The sequence below is a fragment of the Ranitomeya variabilis genome, chromosome 5, assembly GCF_051348905.1.
Source record: "Ranitomeya variabilis isolate aRanVar5 chromosome 5, aRanVar5.hap1, whole genome shotgun sequence".
In the NCBI taxonomy this organism is placed as follows: Eukaryota; Metazoa; Chordata; class Amphibia; order Anura; family Dendrobatidae; genus Ranitomeya; species Ranitomeya variabilis.
Genome location: NC_135236.1, coordinates 633,085,318 through 633,104,395, shown reverse-complemented (window position 1 = coordinate 633,104,395; position 19,078 = coordinate 633,085,318). Strand labels below are relative to the sequence as shown.

Below are 19,078 nucleotides of genomic sequence, written 5' to 3'. Positions count from 1 at the left end.
ATGAAGCATCATATGGGGCCCATTATTCTGTATGGAGCAATATATGGGACCCATTCTGAATGGAGCAATATATGGGGCCCATTATACTGTATGGAGCATGGGGCTCATTCTGTATGACTCATTATATGGGGTCCATTCTGTCTGGAGCAATATATGGGGCCCATTCTGTATGGAACATCATATGGGGCTCATTATTCTGTATGGAGCATCATATGGGGCCCATTATTCTGTATGGAGCAATATATGGGACCCATTCTGCATGGAGCATTATATGGGGCCTATTATACTGTATGGAGCATTATATGGGGCCCATTCTCTATGGAACATTATATGGAGTCCATTAATCTGTATGGAGCATTATAGGGGGTCCCTTATTCTGTAAAGAGCAATATATGGGGTTCATTATTCTGTATGGAGCATTATATGGGGTCCATTTGTAGGGAACTTTATATGGAGTCCATTAAAGTGGTGTATGTAGCATTATATGGTGTCCCTTATTCTGTATGGAACAATATATGGGGTCCATTATTCTGTATGGAGCATTATATGGGTTAATTCTGTATGGAGCATTATATGGTATACATTATTCTGTATGGAGTATTATATGAGGCCCATTATTATGTATGAAGCATGTGGTGCCCATAATACTGTATGGAGGACTATATGTTGTCCATAATACTGCATGGATGACTATGTGGTGCCCATAATACTGCATGCAGGACTATGTGGTGCCCATAATACCGTATGGAGGACTATGTGGTGCCCATAATACTGCATGTAGGACTATGTGGTGCCCATAATACTGTATGGAAGTGCAGCGCCCCAGAGTCCTGGTCGTTGCAGTAATGTCGCTCTTCCACCAGGGGGAGTGATATTACATCTGATGGTACTAAATGAGTTCACCTTGCCAGGTATCACAAGTCACACACTACACTTCACACTCCAGTCCACCAGGGGGAGCCTTGCTCCTATCTAATAGGGCACTATAAACCATCTCATATCCCTTCTTTTATTACATATTCCTCTTCACTAATGTAAGAAGTGTCTGTGTGTCAAATTTGGGGGCTCTAGCTATGAAATTAAAGGGTTAAATCGCGGAAAAAATTGGTGTGGGCTCCCGCGCAATTTTCTCCGCCAGAGCGGTAAAGCCAGTGACTGAGGGCAGATGTTAATAGCTTAGAGAGGGTCCATTTTTTATCGGATTGCACTCGTCCGTTTTCCTCGCAAGTGGAAATGAGCCCTATCAATAGATATCACTCAGAAAATGTAAGAAGTAAGTGAAATTTTTGGCATTGTACTATACCTATATTATATATCTCTGCTGCATCTGTCCCTCAAGAATCTGTTAAAGGGGACCACTGAGACTCTTTCGCCCGGGGGCCCACAACAATCTGGAGATGGCCTTGTCTGTATAATTATATATATGTATTGCAGTATATGCAGGAGCTCTGCATATACTGTAATGTTACTGGTGACGGCCCTTTGTTGTAACCATGGATACCTAAGTTACTGCAATGCCCTGCACATGCAGTGAGCAACACAGCGAATCAGAAGAACTATACTACATTTCTAATTGGAGATATCTTGGAGATGAGAATACCCCTGTAACTTCCCTCAAGCAGTGAGCTTTTTATACTGCGTATATTCATTGCACAAATAATGCAGTGTTTCACAGTTCCAGCACAGTGAATGGGATTTTAAAAAATCTGATGCCCGCTGGGCTTTTTTTTAAACTGTTTGAAATCTGCCACTTGTCAATGTCTCTTGTGGGTACACTGAGTTTTATGTGTGGTTTTTCCCGCTGGCTTTGGAATAGATGTGGAACGTATAGAGTTAAAAAACATATGCATTTTTTTTCTGCTGAAGACTCTGTGTCAATAAAGTTTTATCAAAGTGAAATACCAGGAAGTATGAAAAACAAAGCAGCTTTATTTAAATATGACAAATCAAAAAGAGACAAAAAAAAAAACAGTGTCAAAAACACATATAAATAAAAGTGAAAAAACAATAGGTGTCGATTAGTCGATAATTGAACGTGCTTGGATAAGGTGTTATCCGCCATGCTCGGGTGCTAACCGAGTGTCTTCAGCGTGCTCAAAAAATATGTCCTAGTCCCCGCGGCTGCATGTCTCGCTAGTGCCCAAATGCTGCAACATCAATACTCATCCTGGGAACGTAGCCTAAGTGTTGTCTGCGGTTTTCCACTGTTCGTTAACCACTACATTTTTTCTTTTTCTGCACGTATCTAACATTACGTCCCCTCCTGGAATCATTATCCAGCGGCATCTCCAGTGCACTCTGCTGTAATACGGAGCTATATCAATTACACAGCTCTCTGCACCACTTGGATGCAGTGCACTGCAGAGAGGATGATCTACAGCACTGCTCGGAGCAGGCTGCAGCCCATTTAGAAGCTGCATTGACCTATTTTATGGATCATGTCTTTTCCGGATACTTTAGGAGATTCTCTGGCTACAACTCTATTTCAGATCTTGCTCAATCCTCTGCAGTGTTAGTGCAGTACAAGGCCGCTTGGAGACTGCTGCATTGCTCACGTCTCTCGTCATTGACACGAGCCTTTAGTTAAAGCTACACTTAAGACCTATGCTCCGGGCCTGTTTAATGGACCTGATGATAAAGCTGCCTGGTGATGAGCTGAAACCGTAACTGCTGCAAAGTCAAACAGATGGAGATTAGGCTGGGAGAGAGGGGAGGATGCTTGGGAATGAAGAGGAGGGAGTGGATGCAATGGGCTGGGTGAGGAATCCAAGACACCTGTATGATGTTACCTGCTAAATAATATACACTAGGAGAGCTCGGCTGTAGGAAACCAGAGACAAGGAGCTGAGCTTATTGGAATACAAGCCTGGAGGGGTGCACTTCAGTTCTGGGATCACTGAGCCTGGGAAAAGGCACAGAAATCTTGAGGTTATCCTGGGAAATTCATTGGAAGGTGGATAACCGTAATAATAAGTGAATATATTCACAAACTAATAACCGGAGAGAGGGAATATGGAAATCCAGAGAATTATCTTCTGCAAAGCTTAACGTAAGGCAAGACCTTCTCTACTCAACTGCAAGTTCAAGGGAAGAGCGGAGATCCATGTGAAGAAGGCAATCATTTAATGTGCATTGTACAGACAGGTCAACGTTAACCCCCTGAGTTACTGGACAAGTGCTGGGAAAAGTGGGAAGATGGTGCATATTCCAGACGATGCAGATTTTAACTCTTTCCGGGAGCAGTGTGAGAGTCCTGATGGCTGGCAGTGCCAATACAACAAGGGAGGAGTGACGGTCTGGAGCCAGGAACAAGACACTACTAAGGCTGTGAAGAAACTCAAGGTAAAAGTAAATGGGTCCTGTACGAAGTTTAGTTAACAGTTTATTAGTTAATAAGTGCATTACTGTAATAATGCGTCTTTTTTCCGTCCCCCACGCCTCACTATAGTGCCCTCACTTATTGTATTGTCAGCATTGTAGATGGAGGAATGTATACGTTGTAATAAATATTACGGGAATAAAACCAATAAATATCCTAAGGGGGAATGTCTGCTCGTGCAGCCATAAAGATGTAGTAGGAAAAATGTACAGATGGAGCAGAGCTGGATTAGTCTTTTAATGATTTCTTTTGATAATGCTTTTTTCCTGCAGCTCTGAGGAAAACTGCTGAGATCGCATCAAGACATCACAAAAAGTTATGCTAAATGACAAACTCGGCTCTGATCCTTTTTTTACTTATCCTTCCCATAAGTGAAAAATGGAGAAGAGACATAGGCTGCTCTTTCTGGCGCCATGAACATAAGGCTAGGCGAGCGTGACCGCATGTTCTGCATCTGAGATAATTGTTCCGATTAAGCTGATCAGGGTGGGATGGATTTTTCTTAGATGCGAAGAATAAATAATCGCCATTCTGTCGGTCCGTGAAAATCAAACCACACTCTGACATGTGCTCTGCGAAACTGAATAACATTGTGAGTGCGATCTGATGTTTTGACAGATTGCACTTGGACCGAAACTACGGTTGTCTACACCTACCCTTATACAGATGTGATTTTATGATCGTCATGAGGTATCACGACATAACAATCCATTACGTTCACTCTGTCCCCCAATACTCCACCCGATAGGTGACCCTACTTTCAAATATTGCGGAAATTGCTTATAATGAGATTTTATGCTATAAAAGCTAAAGTGAGCCTTTCCTGCTAAATATGTCTTCCCTAGTCAGGTGCTCCAGAAAACACCAATGTTTTTAGCTTTTTTTGTTTGTTTTGTTTATTAATCACTTTTTCTAGACTTTTGGCCAATGGCAGGAGGAGTTAACATTTTTCCAAAGTTTTGGGGGCATCTTATTTTCAAGATGTTCATTTTAACTCCATTCAACAATGAGAAGCCCTCAAGGGCAGCGTTCACATGTTCAGTATTTGGTCAGTATTTTACATCAGTATTTGTAAGCCAAAACCAGGAGTGGAGCAATCAGAGGAAAAGTATAATAGAAACACGTCACCAATTCTGTATTATCACCCACTCCTGGTTTTGGCTTAAAAATACTGAGGTAAAATACTGATCAAATACTGAACGTGTGAGCGTGACCTAACAGTTTTTCAAACAATAACGTTGGTAAAATGCTCAAAAAGAAGCCCAGTTTTGACTTGAGACTTACCATTGACTTGCATCAGATGTATGGAGTGTCTTCAGAATGGAAAACGCTCGAAGAAAGTGCCTGGCATCTTTGGTAACCTGAAGTGGTTAAAAGACTAAACAAATGAATAGCAACTCGTTATTCCATTGCAATGCGTACGTTAATTCTTTTGAGTGTTTAGGTGGCGCTTTTTCAGGTGGGTTTCAACCTAGACCAGGAGCGGAAAACAAACAAAAAAAAAGTGTTGTGTGCAAATAATCTAAGGTTAAATTTCCAAAATGAGTTTAGTCAGTTTTTGACTGTGTATTTATGTTGCACAAAAATATGGTGACTTAGGCTGCGTTCTCACAATGAGTTTTTGAAATTGCACATTTTCGAACAAAATGCAAGTAACCGATCTTAATGGGTGCAGAGAATCTGCAACATCCAAAACTCACCAAAATCTCATCGTGGGAATGTAGCCTTACAGGTCCAGCAAAGTGGGTGGTATTATATATAAATCTCCAGCCCACTGGGCTTCTTTTCTACTTTGCGTAAACTGACCTGCAGTGCGTGTTTCAAAACCATAACTTGTCAATTTCTCTTTCACCTACGCTAAGTTTTTGAAAACCTATGCTGGTTTTTCACAAAGACTTGCATTAGATGCAGAAAAATCACCGGTAAAAATCGCACATGTAATTTTAGTACATTTCTTAGGCAGAAATGCATAAAAAATGCATAAAATCTGTACATGACTACAATAAATTTTAGTCAAAACAATATACCAGGAAGTGTCAAAAACAAAGCAGCTTTATTTATAACATGGCATACCAAGAAGAGACAAAAACAATAGCATCAAATGTAATAAAAACGCATGTAAATAAAAAAGCATACAAAATGCAAGTAACTAGTTTACATAAAAGGTTCAGATATTATCGAGAAAATCTGCAACATCAAACGCTCATTGTGGCAATGTAGCTTTAGGGTGCAATCAAGCAGGCATTTTTTAATTCTGTAGGCCATAATTTTTTCGAACTATATGATGCACCCCAAGTTTAGAGTCATGAGAGCATATAAACAAAAGAATTTTTAATGTGAAATTGGGATCTCTCATATATCTCGAATTTAGCTTACCAAAGTCGACACTTGCGCAGATTGAGATGTCTGCTCGTTATTTTCCTGAAGCCCACCGCTGGGAGAGCAATGGCTCTTGCCTTACACCACCAGGACACCCTCTCCTCTCAGCATAGGGCCTGCAGCATCACCCTACTCCTGCCAACGCCGGCTTCCTACAGTGGCGACGCAGCCTCCTGTTACCCTTGCTTCTGCTAAGGTGCATTCAGACTATAAGATGCACCCCTGTTTTTCTATGCACGTTTTTCCCCCAAAATTTCGGATTAAAGTCTGAAAAATAAGGTACTTATTGCTAAAAATTGGAACAGATCCTGAGAAAAGCAGGGACGAAAAAAAATAAAAAAAACTTGGCACAGACTGAAATTACAGCCGTGTGGGTACACGTGTAAAGATGCAGTCAGATGTCCATATAAATTGGACTGGCCGGCAGTTCTCTAGTCTTGACCTGATTGTTATAGCCCCATGTATTTCTGTGCAGCTAATATAGAAAGAAAAAAAAAGGACCGGCACGTCTAATCAGAAGAAGACAAATGTGAACAGGTGCAAGCTAAGAGAGCCACTCTATATAAGTAATAAATTTAAGCTGCACTCTTATTGAATATATGAAATTGGAATTGCATTACTGCTGTAGAAAACATGTTAAAATATGTATGTACTTAGCGCACAAATTGGCCAATTCGTGTGAGCCCAACAGCCAGCGACAAGGCGCACCACTAAAACCCTAAACTAAAGCTAAAGGCCTACTATTGTATTGACAGATAGGATCAAGCTCCATTTAAAAACACCTTAGGCTGATTGAAGGAGTCTTAGTTATATTTCTAGGTGTTATCAAGAAGTGTAGAACAAAGTGTAATCCCTCCTATAGGGCTGAAACGAAGTTGCCCAAAAATTGTCTACTTAACCGGTTACCTGAAAAAGCCATTACATTGAAGCAGATGTTTCCGCTTACATACACCTGCATAGTAGATGAATGTGAAAGTTATGTATACCATCTATATTGCAGCAAGTCCCACTAGTCTGTGACAGGCAGGGCAACACTGCAGATATGAAACATGCACTACTAAGGATAAGGCCACGATCAGTATTTTACCTCAGTATTTATAAGCCAAGACCAGGAGTGGAACAATCTGAGGAAAAGTATAATAGAAACACGTCACCACTAGAGTTGAGCGACTTTTACTTTTTTCGGATCGAGTCGGGTTTCACGAAACCCGACTTTGTCAAAAGTCGGGTTGGGTGAAATCGGCCAATTATTACGAAAAGTCGGGGGCCGACTGAAACACGAAACCCAATGCAAGTCAACGGGGAATTAAAGTCGGCAGTGAGTGGAGAACAGGAAAACACCTACAGTGCCCATTTTAATTCCAAAAACATCAATTCTTATTACTGAAGCTTGTCAATCTTAATTTACTTTATAATAATAGTTAGGCATTGAAAACTGGGGGTCATTTGGCTAAAGTTGTGGGGGGGGTAGGGCTGGCTCAAGATTTTCGTGGGCCCAGGAAACGCGGAATACGTCATGGCGGTGGAGCAGAGAGAGGTAAGTATTTCAACTTTGCAAGTGCTGTGATCCTGAGCAAGCAGGGGGGGCCCACTCATTCGCAATGGCACTGGCACAGGGCCCCTCATAGTACGGCAGTGTGTTTGATGGCGGGTGGCGCCTCCCACCGGCAGAAACACTTTTGCGTACTATGAGGGGCCCTGTGCCAGTGACGTCTCCAACGAGTATGCCCCCCCACCTGATGAAGGAACCTGCACTTTCATCTGCACCTTCCTCTTTGTCCCCGTGTAAGGTGGTATAGCATGCGGGAAGGGGAACCTGACTTTCAGCAGGGTCAGATTCTGGCTGTGTAGAGTGCAAGGGGAATGTAGTGGTCTGGGTCAATGTACCAGCAGACTAATCTATCAGTGGCTGGGCAATAGGCAGGATGAGGAGGAAACACAGATATAGGCCCAAATAATAAAGTGGGCTAAATGCAGTTCAAAATTGGTAACAGGACTAAACTGGTGGCATTGCTTTGTTCAGTGGAGGACAACTGTATTGAGTGGCTGACACAGTAAGTAGGCCCAAATAATAAAGTGGGCTAAATGCAGTTCAAAATTGGTAACAGGACTAAACTGGCGGCATTGCTTTGTTCAGTGGAGGACAACTGTAATGAGCGGCAGACACAGTTAGTAGGCCCAAATAATAAAGTGGGCTAAATCTCTGCCAAAAAATTGATCATAAATAAACAGGTGGCATAGCTAGGTACAGGGGTGGGCTCCTCTGCTAAGTAGCAGACAGTGGTAGTAGGCGCAATGTTTTAACTGGTCTAAATGGAGACCAGGGCCCCTGTATATTTTTACTATCATCTATCATTTCAATAAATTTGTATTGGCAGTGCCATTGAAGGATTTAACAGCACAGACTACACAGTGGTGGAGCAGGGAGAGGTAAGTATTGCAAGTGGTAGAGCACTGTTCGAGTTGGGTGGGAACACTCTCTCGTGGGCGGCGGTACTGGCACAGGGCCCCTCATATTACGATGGCGTGTCTGACGTTGGTTGTGCACCACCACCGTCAGAGACACTTCATTGTACTATGAGGGATCCTGTGCCAGTGCCGTCGCCCAAGAGTGTGCACACCCACCTGTCCAGGCAAACGGCACAGATGCTTGCACCAGGTGGTGACCACGGCCCTGTGGGGGGAGTCAGCCCATTTAGGGATGGATAAAAATGGCCTATGGTGGACATTCAGCAGCTGCAAATGGAGGAATTGGAGAAGTCAGTAAGAGGAGGCCAAAAGCAAGACATTTTTCAGGCAAGCTACGTGTCAGCAGGGGAAGGTGGGGCCAAATAATTTGAAATCCATGATTGGTTCATTTTAATGAAGGTTAGATCATCAACATTTCGGGTAACCAGACGTGTCCTTTTTTCGGTCAGTATTGAACCAGCAGCACTGAATACTCTTTCTGATAGCACACTAGCAGCAGGGCAAGCGAGCTCCTGTAATGCATATTCTGCCAATTCAGGCCAGGTGTTTATTTTAGATGCCCAGTAATCAAAAGGGAATGACCTGTGAGGGAGAACATCGATAAGGGCGGAAAAGTAGTTCGTAACCATACTGGGAAAATGTTGTCTCCTGTCACTTTGAATGGATGCAGCAGTACCTGTCGTGTCAGCGGTCATTGCGAAATTACTCCACAACCTGGTCATAAAACCCCTCTGTCCAACACCACTTCGGATTTGTGCACCTCTAACACCTCTGCCATGTTGCTGTGTGCTGGGAATACCTGAACCAAATGGTCTACAAGAAATGCTTGTTTAGTAGCCAATATTTGCTCAAGGTTCTCATGTGGCATGATATTTTGTAATTTCCCTTTATATCGAGGATCCAGGAGACAGGCCAAACAGTAATCGTCATCGGTCATCATTTTGATAATGCGGGGGTCCCTTTTTAGGATACGCAAGGCATACTCAGCCATGTGGGCCAATGTTCCAGGTGTCAATTCACTGCTTGTGCTGGGTTGAGGAGCACTTTCTTGCAAATCAACATCACTTGTGTCCCGCAAAAACCCTGTACCTGACCTTGCAATGCCACCAATTTCTGTTGCCCCCTGAGAAGCATCCTCCTCCCATAAATATTCATCCCCATCATCCTCCTCCTCCTCCTGCTCTTCGTCCGCCACCTCATCCAGGAGAGTTCCCTGAGCTGACAATGGCTGACTGTCATCAAGGCTTCCCTTCCCTTTGGCTGCAGACGCCTGCTCCTTAATGTGCATCAAACTTTGCATCAGCAGACGCATTAGTGGGATGCTCATGCTTATGATGGTGTCGTCTGCACTTACCAGCCATGTGCATTCCTCAAAACACTGAAGGACTTGACAGAAGTCTTGTAGCTTCGACCACTGCACACCAGACAACTCCATGTCTGCCATCCAAGTGCCTGCCCGTGTATGTGTATCCTCCCACAAATAAATTACAGCACGCCTCTGTTCGCACAGCCTCTGAAGCATGTGCAGTGTGGAGTTCCACCTTGTTGCAACATCAATTATTAGGTGGTGCTGGGGAAGATTCAGCAATCGCTGATGGTTCAGCATACGGCTGGAGTGTACGGGCGACCGGCGGATGTGCGAGCAAAGTCTTTGCACCTTCAGGAGCAGGGCTGGTAACCCCGGATAATTTTTAAGGAAGCACTGCACCACCAGGTTCAAGGTGTGAGCCAGGCAAGGTATGTGTTTCAGTTCTGAAAGGGCTATGGCAGCCATAAAATTCCTTCCGTTATCACTGACTACCTTGTCTGCCTCAAGATGTACACTGCCCAGCCATGACTGAGCTTCTTGCTGCAAGTACTCGGCCAGTACTTCCGCGGTGTGTCTGTTGTCGCCCAAACACTTCATTTGTAACACAGCCTGCTGACGCTTGCCACTAGCTGTTCGATAATGGGACACCTCGTGGTCAACACTGGCAGCTGCGGATGGAGTGGTCGTGCGACTGCGCTCTGTGAACGAGCTTTCGCTTCTGGAGGAGGAGGAGGAGGGGTGGCGAACGCCTACAGCCAACTGTTTCCTAGACCGTGGGCTAGGCAGAACTGTCCCACTATGGCTGTCCCCTGTGGACCCTGCACCAAAACTCAGGCAGCCCAGTGTATAACACAACACATTGTAAGTGGCAGAAAGTGGCTGGAAGATATATGAAAAAATCCAAGGACTGTAGTACAATTTCAATCTCCCTACAATGATCTCAGGACAAGTATGGCAGCAATACAAAGGACTGCTGCACACAAAAGTGTGGACAAATAAACAAGATAATTGTGCAGAAAGGAGCAACAGGATTTTTGCTTTTAAAAAAGCAGTTGGTTTGCACAGCGGCGTACAAACAGCAATGCAGCTATCAGGGAGCCTTATAAAGGCAGACTAATAAGCTACAGAGCTGATGCACAAAAATATACCCTCCACTGTCCCTGCAAAAAAAAGGTGGTGTTGGACAGTGGAAATCGCTACAGCACAAGCGGTTTGGGGGTTAATCTTCCCTCCCTAACTATATCCCTTCTTCTGATGAAGCTGCAGCAATCTCTCCCTATGCTACGATCGGCAGAAGATGGTGGTCGGCATGCACGCCCCTTTATAGCCCCTGTGACGCCGCAGAAAGCAAGCCAATCACTGTCATGCCCTTCTCTAAGATAGTGGGGACCGAGACCTATGTCATCACGCTGCCCACACTCTGCGTCCTCCTTCATTGGCTGAAAAATTGCGCTGAACGCGTCATATGAAACGCGACTTTGGCGCGAAGAACGCCGACCGCATGGCTGATCCCACACTAGGGTCGGGTTTCTTGAAACCTGACTTTGCCGAAAGTCGGCGATTTTTGAATTTGTCCGATCCGTTTCTCTCAACCCTAGTCACCACTTCTGTATTTATCACCCTTTCCTGGTTTGGGGTTTAAAATACTGAATGTGTGACCATTTCCTATCTCAGTATCTCAACCCAGTTGAAGGCTACAGGGCCGTTTGCTATGGGCCCAAAATGTTAGGCACAAATAAAAGTAAAGTGCTGTCGCTAATGCACAACCATCTCTCGGCGAACGCCACTGTAATCTCTATTGATTTCAAAATGCCACCTATACAGTAGGATTCTCTATACTATACAGGCTACGTAGTACTATGGCCTACAAGACATCAGCGTCCTGGCACAGAGGTGGCACATTGATGTCCCTGCATTGTGCCTCCAGTGTGTAGGAGAGAAGAGCACTTGGTCAATGAAAATTAGGTGAATATAAACTATATTTGTTTGGGAGTGGCGCTAAGGTGGCATTATTGCTTTTGACAAGATTACTCAGGGGGCATCATTAGTTTGTATGGGGACATTATTGCTGGGCTATGGGCTGCAATACATGACTTGCCATGCTATACCTCTGTCTCAATTTATAGTGATGTCTTTAGAAAATAATTGACTGTGTCTTGAGCTGGGGCTTATCCTTAAGCTACAGTATCCTATTACAATATCTCAGGTTTTTAGAACCATGAATTTAGTGATTAGTCTTAAAACCACACTCCAGTGTTTTATTGTTTTTTATCAATTGTAGCACTGGAGTGGTGCCATTAATGTAAGGTCCCTGCACCTACTCTTATGCTTACCTGTCATCTTCATCTTTCATCTGTTCTGCTCTGGTAGGTCTCCAGCAATTTGTGAACATAGGGTAATTCATGAGTACAGTATTCAATATACAATAATGTCAAGTTTGTCATCACCACAATATAACCTCACACAGAGACTAGACAAAATGAAAAACCTGTGGCACAAACTGGAGAAGACTTCAAAAACATGTTCATTTCACTATATTCAATGTATAACAGAACAAAGGTTTTGGCCAAATCTCGGCCTTTATCAAGGTTATCTGTTAGGTGCAAACGGGTGACTGTGCATTCTCAAGACAACAAGAATGTGAGCCAGAAGGAAACCTCTATGAAGCTGGCTGTAGTGTCCGGTGTCCTCTTATACTTGCATCCCGTGCCGGCGCCGTTGTGGTGATGTCGGCACTTGCGTTCCCAGAGGTCTCATGCGGTTCTTATCACGTGAGCCTTGTGCCCAATCAGCTCTGGCGTCACTGTCTTCGACGTCATACGAATTGAACATGAAGAGGAGGTCCTGGATTAGCTGCAACCCGGACTCCCTCTTCATGTTCAATTCACACGAAGGTGAAGAGAGTGACGCCAGAGCTGATTGGGCGCCGGGCACACGTGTCATAGCAACGGCATGAGAGCCCACTAGAAAAGCGCCAGCACAGGAGGTGAGTATAAGTTCACATAGAGTAGACACCCCCTTAAGTGACAAGTTAAAGTTTTTTGATATTTTATAGCTTAGTTATTTTTTAGTGGTTAAATAGAATTTGACTTTTCAAACAAAGCACAGGTGCTCTGTTTACCCTGCACACTCTTGGCAGGGCGAAACAGTTAGGCTGCCGTCACACTATCAGTATCTGGTCAGTATTTTACATCAGTATTTGTAAGCCAAAACCAGGAGTGGGTGATAAATGCAGAAGTGGTGCATATGTTTCTATTATACTTTTCCTCTATTTGTTCGACTCCTCGATTTGGCTTACAAATACTGATGTAAAATATTGACCAAATACTGCTAGTGTGACGGCAGCCTTAAGTGCAATTTCCCAGCTTATTTTCCATCTATACTTACCCTTCTCTGGCTCCTGTAAATTCAGAGCTGTAAATCAAAGAAGAGAAAGACTAAGCTAGTTGAAAAACAAAAAGGTAGATTTAATATGTATGACTGTACATGCTCCTTTTGCTTCTGTTTGGCATTCCAAGACTTGGCTTCTGGTGCCATCCAGGCGCAGAGTACTTGTACTTATTCCTCCTATTGTGTCCCTTTAAACTCCAAAGTTTGAGCCTTAAATCTCTAGCTCTCGGTTTCCAGTGCCAGTTACAGGTTTAACATGACCCTGGTTCCGTCCTATTACTTCTGCTTCCTTTTATTCTCCATGTGATATCCTGTTACCGACCTCTGCTTCTGTTTTGGCTACTCTACAGCCTGATTATTTTGTTACTGTCCTTTACACTGATTCTGCCATTATACCATGCTCTGCAAGATTCCTTCAGCAACCACTCCATGAACTCAGTCAAGAGATTCCTGCGTAAGTCCAGATCTCTGCACAGGTTGAAAGCAAAGGTCCACCTATGACATGTGAGAAGGAGTCATTAATACAAATCCTGTCCGTGGAAGACCTTTAAGGTGCTGCAAGCCTTCCACTACCAGTGTGCTGTTACAGGAGGAAGGTGCTGTCATGTCGGACGCTGTTCAGACCAGGTCGTTCGACAGACAGCGGTAATTCCGCTTTTGACCACTATATGCTCATTGGCGTCGGCTAGATTTTATCTAGCTGTTCCGGGGTTAATTTACCTGATCCTCGGATTGGAAGCTGGGTCATGCCCATTGCCTTTAAATAGTTCTCCTGATCATTGGGCGTCGCCGATTATAATGTCACGGGGAGACTAGGTGAGCAAGAGCTAATAACCCGGGCCCCTGCAGTTTCCCTCAGACTAGGGAAATCCTTACTGACCCTCTACCTGGAGTTTACACTGATGGTGTGCATGTCCAGGCCTCGAACCTCACCCTGCCTCCTGATACAACCCTGAGCTGGAAACCTCTGCCCTCCACCCAGTGAATGCAATACACCAGTACCCACAGTTAGCACAGACAAGGATAAAGGAAAATATACACCACGCCGCAGTCACTCAGGAATACACTATAAATGTGCAGGGCAAAATAAACACAAATATAGGAAGGAGTAAATAAGTCAAAGGAAAATACACCACCAGCAACGAATCTCCAACAACCAGCTCTTCACTCCAGACCGAGATAACAACGCACAAGACAGAAGCTATAATCGGCGATGCCCAATGATCAGGAGAACTATTTAGTAATACAGTAATACATTTCTTTTCAGAATTTAGCTGGGTTTTAGCAGAAAGTCGGTGGAATAACTTTCATCTGTGATGCTGACACTTGAAACACTTGGCTTTCAGGTTATTTCTAGGAGATCAAACACTCTTTTTAGGAGTCGGTGTCTCTTCATTGGCGATAACCGTGTGCAGGTAGCTCAGCGTTAGTAACTGCAACTCTATGAGGCTGAAAATTATTGCATTGCTTTTAAAGCACTTCAGCTTTGACAAATCTAGGGCATCGGAGTATGGGATGTACATAAGCGAAGTCCTATCATTTCCACACCGCAGATGGGACTTTTTGCATCTCTTGAAGACGTGTGATATATGCATGTTACCCCTCCCTATATCCATTTGCTTTTCTATTACCACTGCACATACAGTATCTTTCCAAAGCAATATGTCTACATTGCTCCAGGCAAGCAATGAAATGCTGGTTTCAAATCTTAGCGAATAAATGATTCAATCTGCACAGTATTTTGCAATACATCTTGGGCAGTAAATAGGGAAGATACACAAGGCAATTTTTAAACAAGACGCCTTATTTAATAGTTGTCCGGCCGCTAGTGTATCTAGAAGTTTTAAATTTTTCTTTTTTTTTTTTTTTTTAACACAAGCAAAACTAAAATATAACAAAGTTTTTACCTTCCTGACCAAGCCAATTTTTTTTCAATTCTGACCACTTTCACTTTGAGGTTATAAGTCTGGAACACTTCAATGGATCCCACTGAATCTGAGATTTATTTTTTTTTGTGACTTGTTGTACTACATGACAGTGGTAAAATTTATTTGATATGACTTACGATTATTTGTGAAAAAGTTGTAAATTTGGTGAAAATTTTAATTTTTATGCCATTAAATCAGAGAATCATGTCACACAAAGTAGTTACTAAATAACATTTCCCTCATGTAATTTATAAGGGTTAACCGTTAACCAGCGATTTCTCATTTTTACAACAAAATTTGCAAAATATTTTTTCTTAGGGACCACCTCACATTTTACATGACTTTGAGGGGTCTATATGACAGAAAATACCCAAAAGTGACATCATTCTAAAAACTGCACCCCTCAAGGTGCGCAAAACCACATTCAAGAAGTTTATTAACTCTTCAGGTGCTTCACAGGATTTAATGGAATGTAGAAGGAAAAAATAAACATTCAACTTTTTCACAAAAATTTTTCTTTAGATCCAATTTTTTTTTTTTTTTTTACTTTCACTAAAGTAATGGACCATACAAATTGAGTACGCTGATACCCAATATGTGAAGGAAAACCACTGGGTGCATGGCAGGGCTTGGAAAGGAAGGAGCAGCATTTGACTTAGGAGTGCCATATTACAGTGCAGATTTGGCTGCACTGGTTTGAGGGTGCCATGTTACTTTGGCAGAGCCCCTGAGGTGCCAACCCAGCAGAACCCCTCCAATAAGTGACCCCATTTAATTCATCTAGGTTTCCAGTAATTATATTGACACCACAGGTGTGTCACAGACTTTTATACCACTGGGCAGTGAAGAAAAAATAGTTGCTGCTTCTGCTCTAGAAATATTCCATATGTGGCTGTACAGTACTGCTTAGCCACACAGCGAGACTCGGGAGGGATGGAGCACCATTTACCTCCTGGAGCGCAGATTTTCCTAGAATAGTTTGCGAACTCAATATACAGGGCCCCTAAGTGCAGAATTACCCCCTTCCCCCTCAAATGACCCTCTTATCACTACAGAAATGCCAAACATGTGGGTGCTAAAATGTGTTTTAGGCACACTGGGGCTCAGAAAGAAGGGGGCATTTGGATTTGGGTGCACTAAATTTGCTGAATTTCTTTTGGGGAGCGAGGAGCCATTTCTCTTTTCCCAGAACATTGGATCGTGGTTAGGGGCATCCTCTGGAGCCGGTTATTGCCCAAATTTCAATTTCATTTTGTTTTGCAAAGACCACTTGATATTCGTGTGCTGCACATGGGTGGAAATGATTTGGGATTCTAGGACTTCGAGGGATTTGATCCATGACATTTAGGCTGCCGTCACACTAGCAGTATTTGGTCAGTATTTTACATCAGTATTTGTAAGCCAAAACCAGGAGTGGGTGATAAATGCAGAAGTGGTGCATATGTTTCTATTATGTTTTTCCTCTAATTGTTCCACTCCTGGATTTGGCTTACAAATACTGATGTAAAATACTGACCAAATACTGCTAGTGTGACGGAAGCCTAAGTGTGATGGCATTAGGCTTTTGTCATCCCATCCATGTTTGGTGCTCATTTGGTCTGACATTGTAGCGTGTCTCATATGGAAACATGCATGGTCGGTGGAAGGGATTAATAAGACTTGCACTAAAGATTATTGAGAGATGTCTCGTTTTGTTATGAGGTTTATGGGGTCCTGGTAAGCCCCCACAAATTGGAAGCCCCTTCTCGATAGTTTTTGATGTCAGATGGAGTTCATTTAAACTCAATTGGTTTAGATGTTTCGCACCCTCTTTACTGAAGGCTTCAGGATCCGCAATCCAGAGCACTGCTAACAGGGCTGGCTGAGACCGGCCGGTCCGAAGGCACATCCAGAGTTCCCTTTGCAGGTGGAAATCAGTGTCTACCTACTAGCGCCTGTGTGTTGTAGTACTTCCCTGCTGAGCACCACGGGATAGTCCTCACAACTGTTGTTTCTGTTTCTGATGTTCTTTCTCTCTCCGTCCCCCAGATGATTTGGCTAGGACGCACCCGTATGACGGGGTAGGCCTGGAGTTATTCTGGGACCCTATAGATGCCCCTCTCCCACAATTGCCTCCGTTGTCTGCTTAGGTGATTTAGGTGAGACAGACAACCTAAAGTTAACTGTCCTGCCGCTGTTTGAAGTAATGCTTGGAGCCCAATACTTCCTCGGCGTTCCGGCCACTGGCTACGCGCCTCAGTAGGATGTTGCCACGATCTTAAGGCACGACTCCTACTGGTTCTATTCTCCTTTGTGCTGTGATCTCGTTTCTCATTTCTCCTCAATAAACCTCGCTTCGTGTCCTTTCTTAGGATGCCACCGCAACGGGTGCAGGCGCGGCTCTGTAACGTTCTGTCCTTTTCGCTAGGCCGCTGTCAGGATCCCACCCCTGACAGAGACCCCCCTGAATCTTCCCAGTAACTCCCTCTCTCACAGGATGTTGCCTGGGCAAAACCCAGCCAGCTTCTGTCTAACTTCCTATCCAACCCCCAGTTTTACCAGAGTGTGAGGAGTGGCCTAATACATAGAACCCTTTGCTCCCCCTGGTGGCCAGAGTGTGAAGTGTAATGTGTGACTGTGATACATTGTCAGGTGAACTATTTTAGTGCCATCAGACGTACCATCACTCCCCTTAGTGGCGGAGCGTCAGTTCTGCAATGACCTGGACTCTGGGGCGCTGCACTCCCCCCCCCCCCCCCCCCCCCAACCCCCCTGTTAAATCCAGTACTCCCGGACTGGGAAGAAGAACAACAATAAATGTTAGCAAAAGACATACAAATTTTTGGAATGCAATGAACAAGTAAATTTAACAGTGCTTCCCTTTATGGGAGGTGAGGACGCTTGAACGTTACAAACAGAAACATATTTACATTTTTACTCAAGGTTATAAATAACACTTATGACTAACTCGACTATAAATAACCATCATTACCCAGCCGGGTATTCTGTCTACTAAGTGCAAATTTTTGAACAATAATTTAACTTTTCCTTTAAGGGCGTATAAGCTGAACCCAATAAAGGCCTACTATAAAACTCTAAGATATAAATTAACTTTGTCTTTATTTTCTAAATACAACACTGTTACTTTGAACATGCAGGACCGCCTGGCTACTTGTCCAGGACTACTGCCTCTCTTTCTTCTATAAGCTCAATTTTTATTCACAGTATAAGATCAATCAACCATCTCTCTATGGTTTCCAGGAGGACTCACTAACCCCTACGGGTTCTCTTTATTGAAATTCGGCTTTCAACTCTTTCCTGTCCTCAATCTCTAGTAACATCATTAAACAATTCCTATTGCTACCTAACTAACTACATACTATTCCTATGTAAACATTATTACAATCCAACTTTTTCTTAAGGCAACATCATACTTAAGTGCAACACGTGAACATTCCCTTTAAGAGGGACTCAAGTCTCTTTGAGGTAGTGCAGACTCTCTATCTGCAAGTCCGTTTAAGGCAAGAACTTCTGCGCTGTATTCAAGAACAGTCTCTTCCAAAAAGTTCTCCTTTTTGTAAAACCAGTAGGGGGCACCTTTAAGAAGGTGCAAACTATTTACAACACAGTTTGTGAACCATTCACCGTCCATGATTCAGCAGTCTTTGTAAATAACGATGAACAAAAGCAAAAACAAAAAGCAAAAACAATAGGGATCCCGGGTAAACAAAGGGATCCCTTTAAGAATAACCCTGGTCAGGTTTAAAGCAGCAAAACATCAGGAAGACAAAAAAGTAACTATTTACAGTTTCAGAGTATCAAAGCTTACTCTGGTTCTGGCGACAGCGGCTTCACCTCACCGACCACCCTTCTCAGCCGAGAACGGGTGGGACCAATAGTCACACGATGGGTCTGGGCAGCCTGGTGGTCCGTAGCAGGGGCTTCTGTCATCTTTCCCACAACGGGTACGGTCCCCTGAGCCTCAGTAGCTGCCTGAAGGGTTGCGCACCGCTGGACACCCCGGGCCATCCAACCGGTCCCTCTTTGCCACCGGGTGTAGGTCACGGCATCCCCGGGTTCCAGGTCGCGATCCGCATCGATCTCTCCATAGCAAGGCTCCACCTCGCTCCGGGTGACGTGGACCTTTAGTGGCTCCCCAATCTCCTGGATGACTCCCCTTCGTTCCTGGGAGTTAAAGATGACCACCACACCCCACTTCGATGGTGGGACCTCCACATCACCCGT

At 43.8% G+C, this 19,078-nt stretch overlaps 1 protein-coding gene across 1 annotated transcript in view; it reads left to right on the top strand.

Annotated features, from left to right (window-relative positions):
* Positions 1-2,351: 2,351 nt before the first annotated feature.
* Positions 2,352-19,078, top strand: part of LOC143776649 (START domain-containing protein 10-like) — a 147,960-nt gene continuing 131,233 nt past the window's right edge. The window contains exon 1 of the mRNA XM_077266277.1: positions 2,352-3,342. Coding sequence (XP_077122392.1) covers positions 3,196-3,342 — 147 coding nt within the window. The 5' untranslated portion in view covers positions 2,352-3,195. The remainder of the gene's footprint in view (positions 3,343-19,078) is intronic.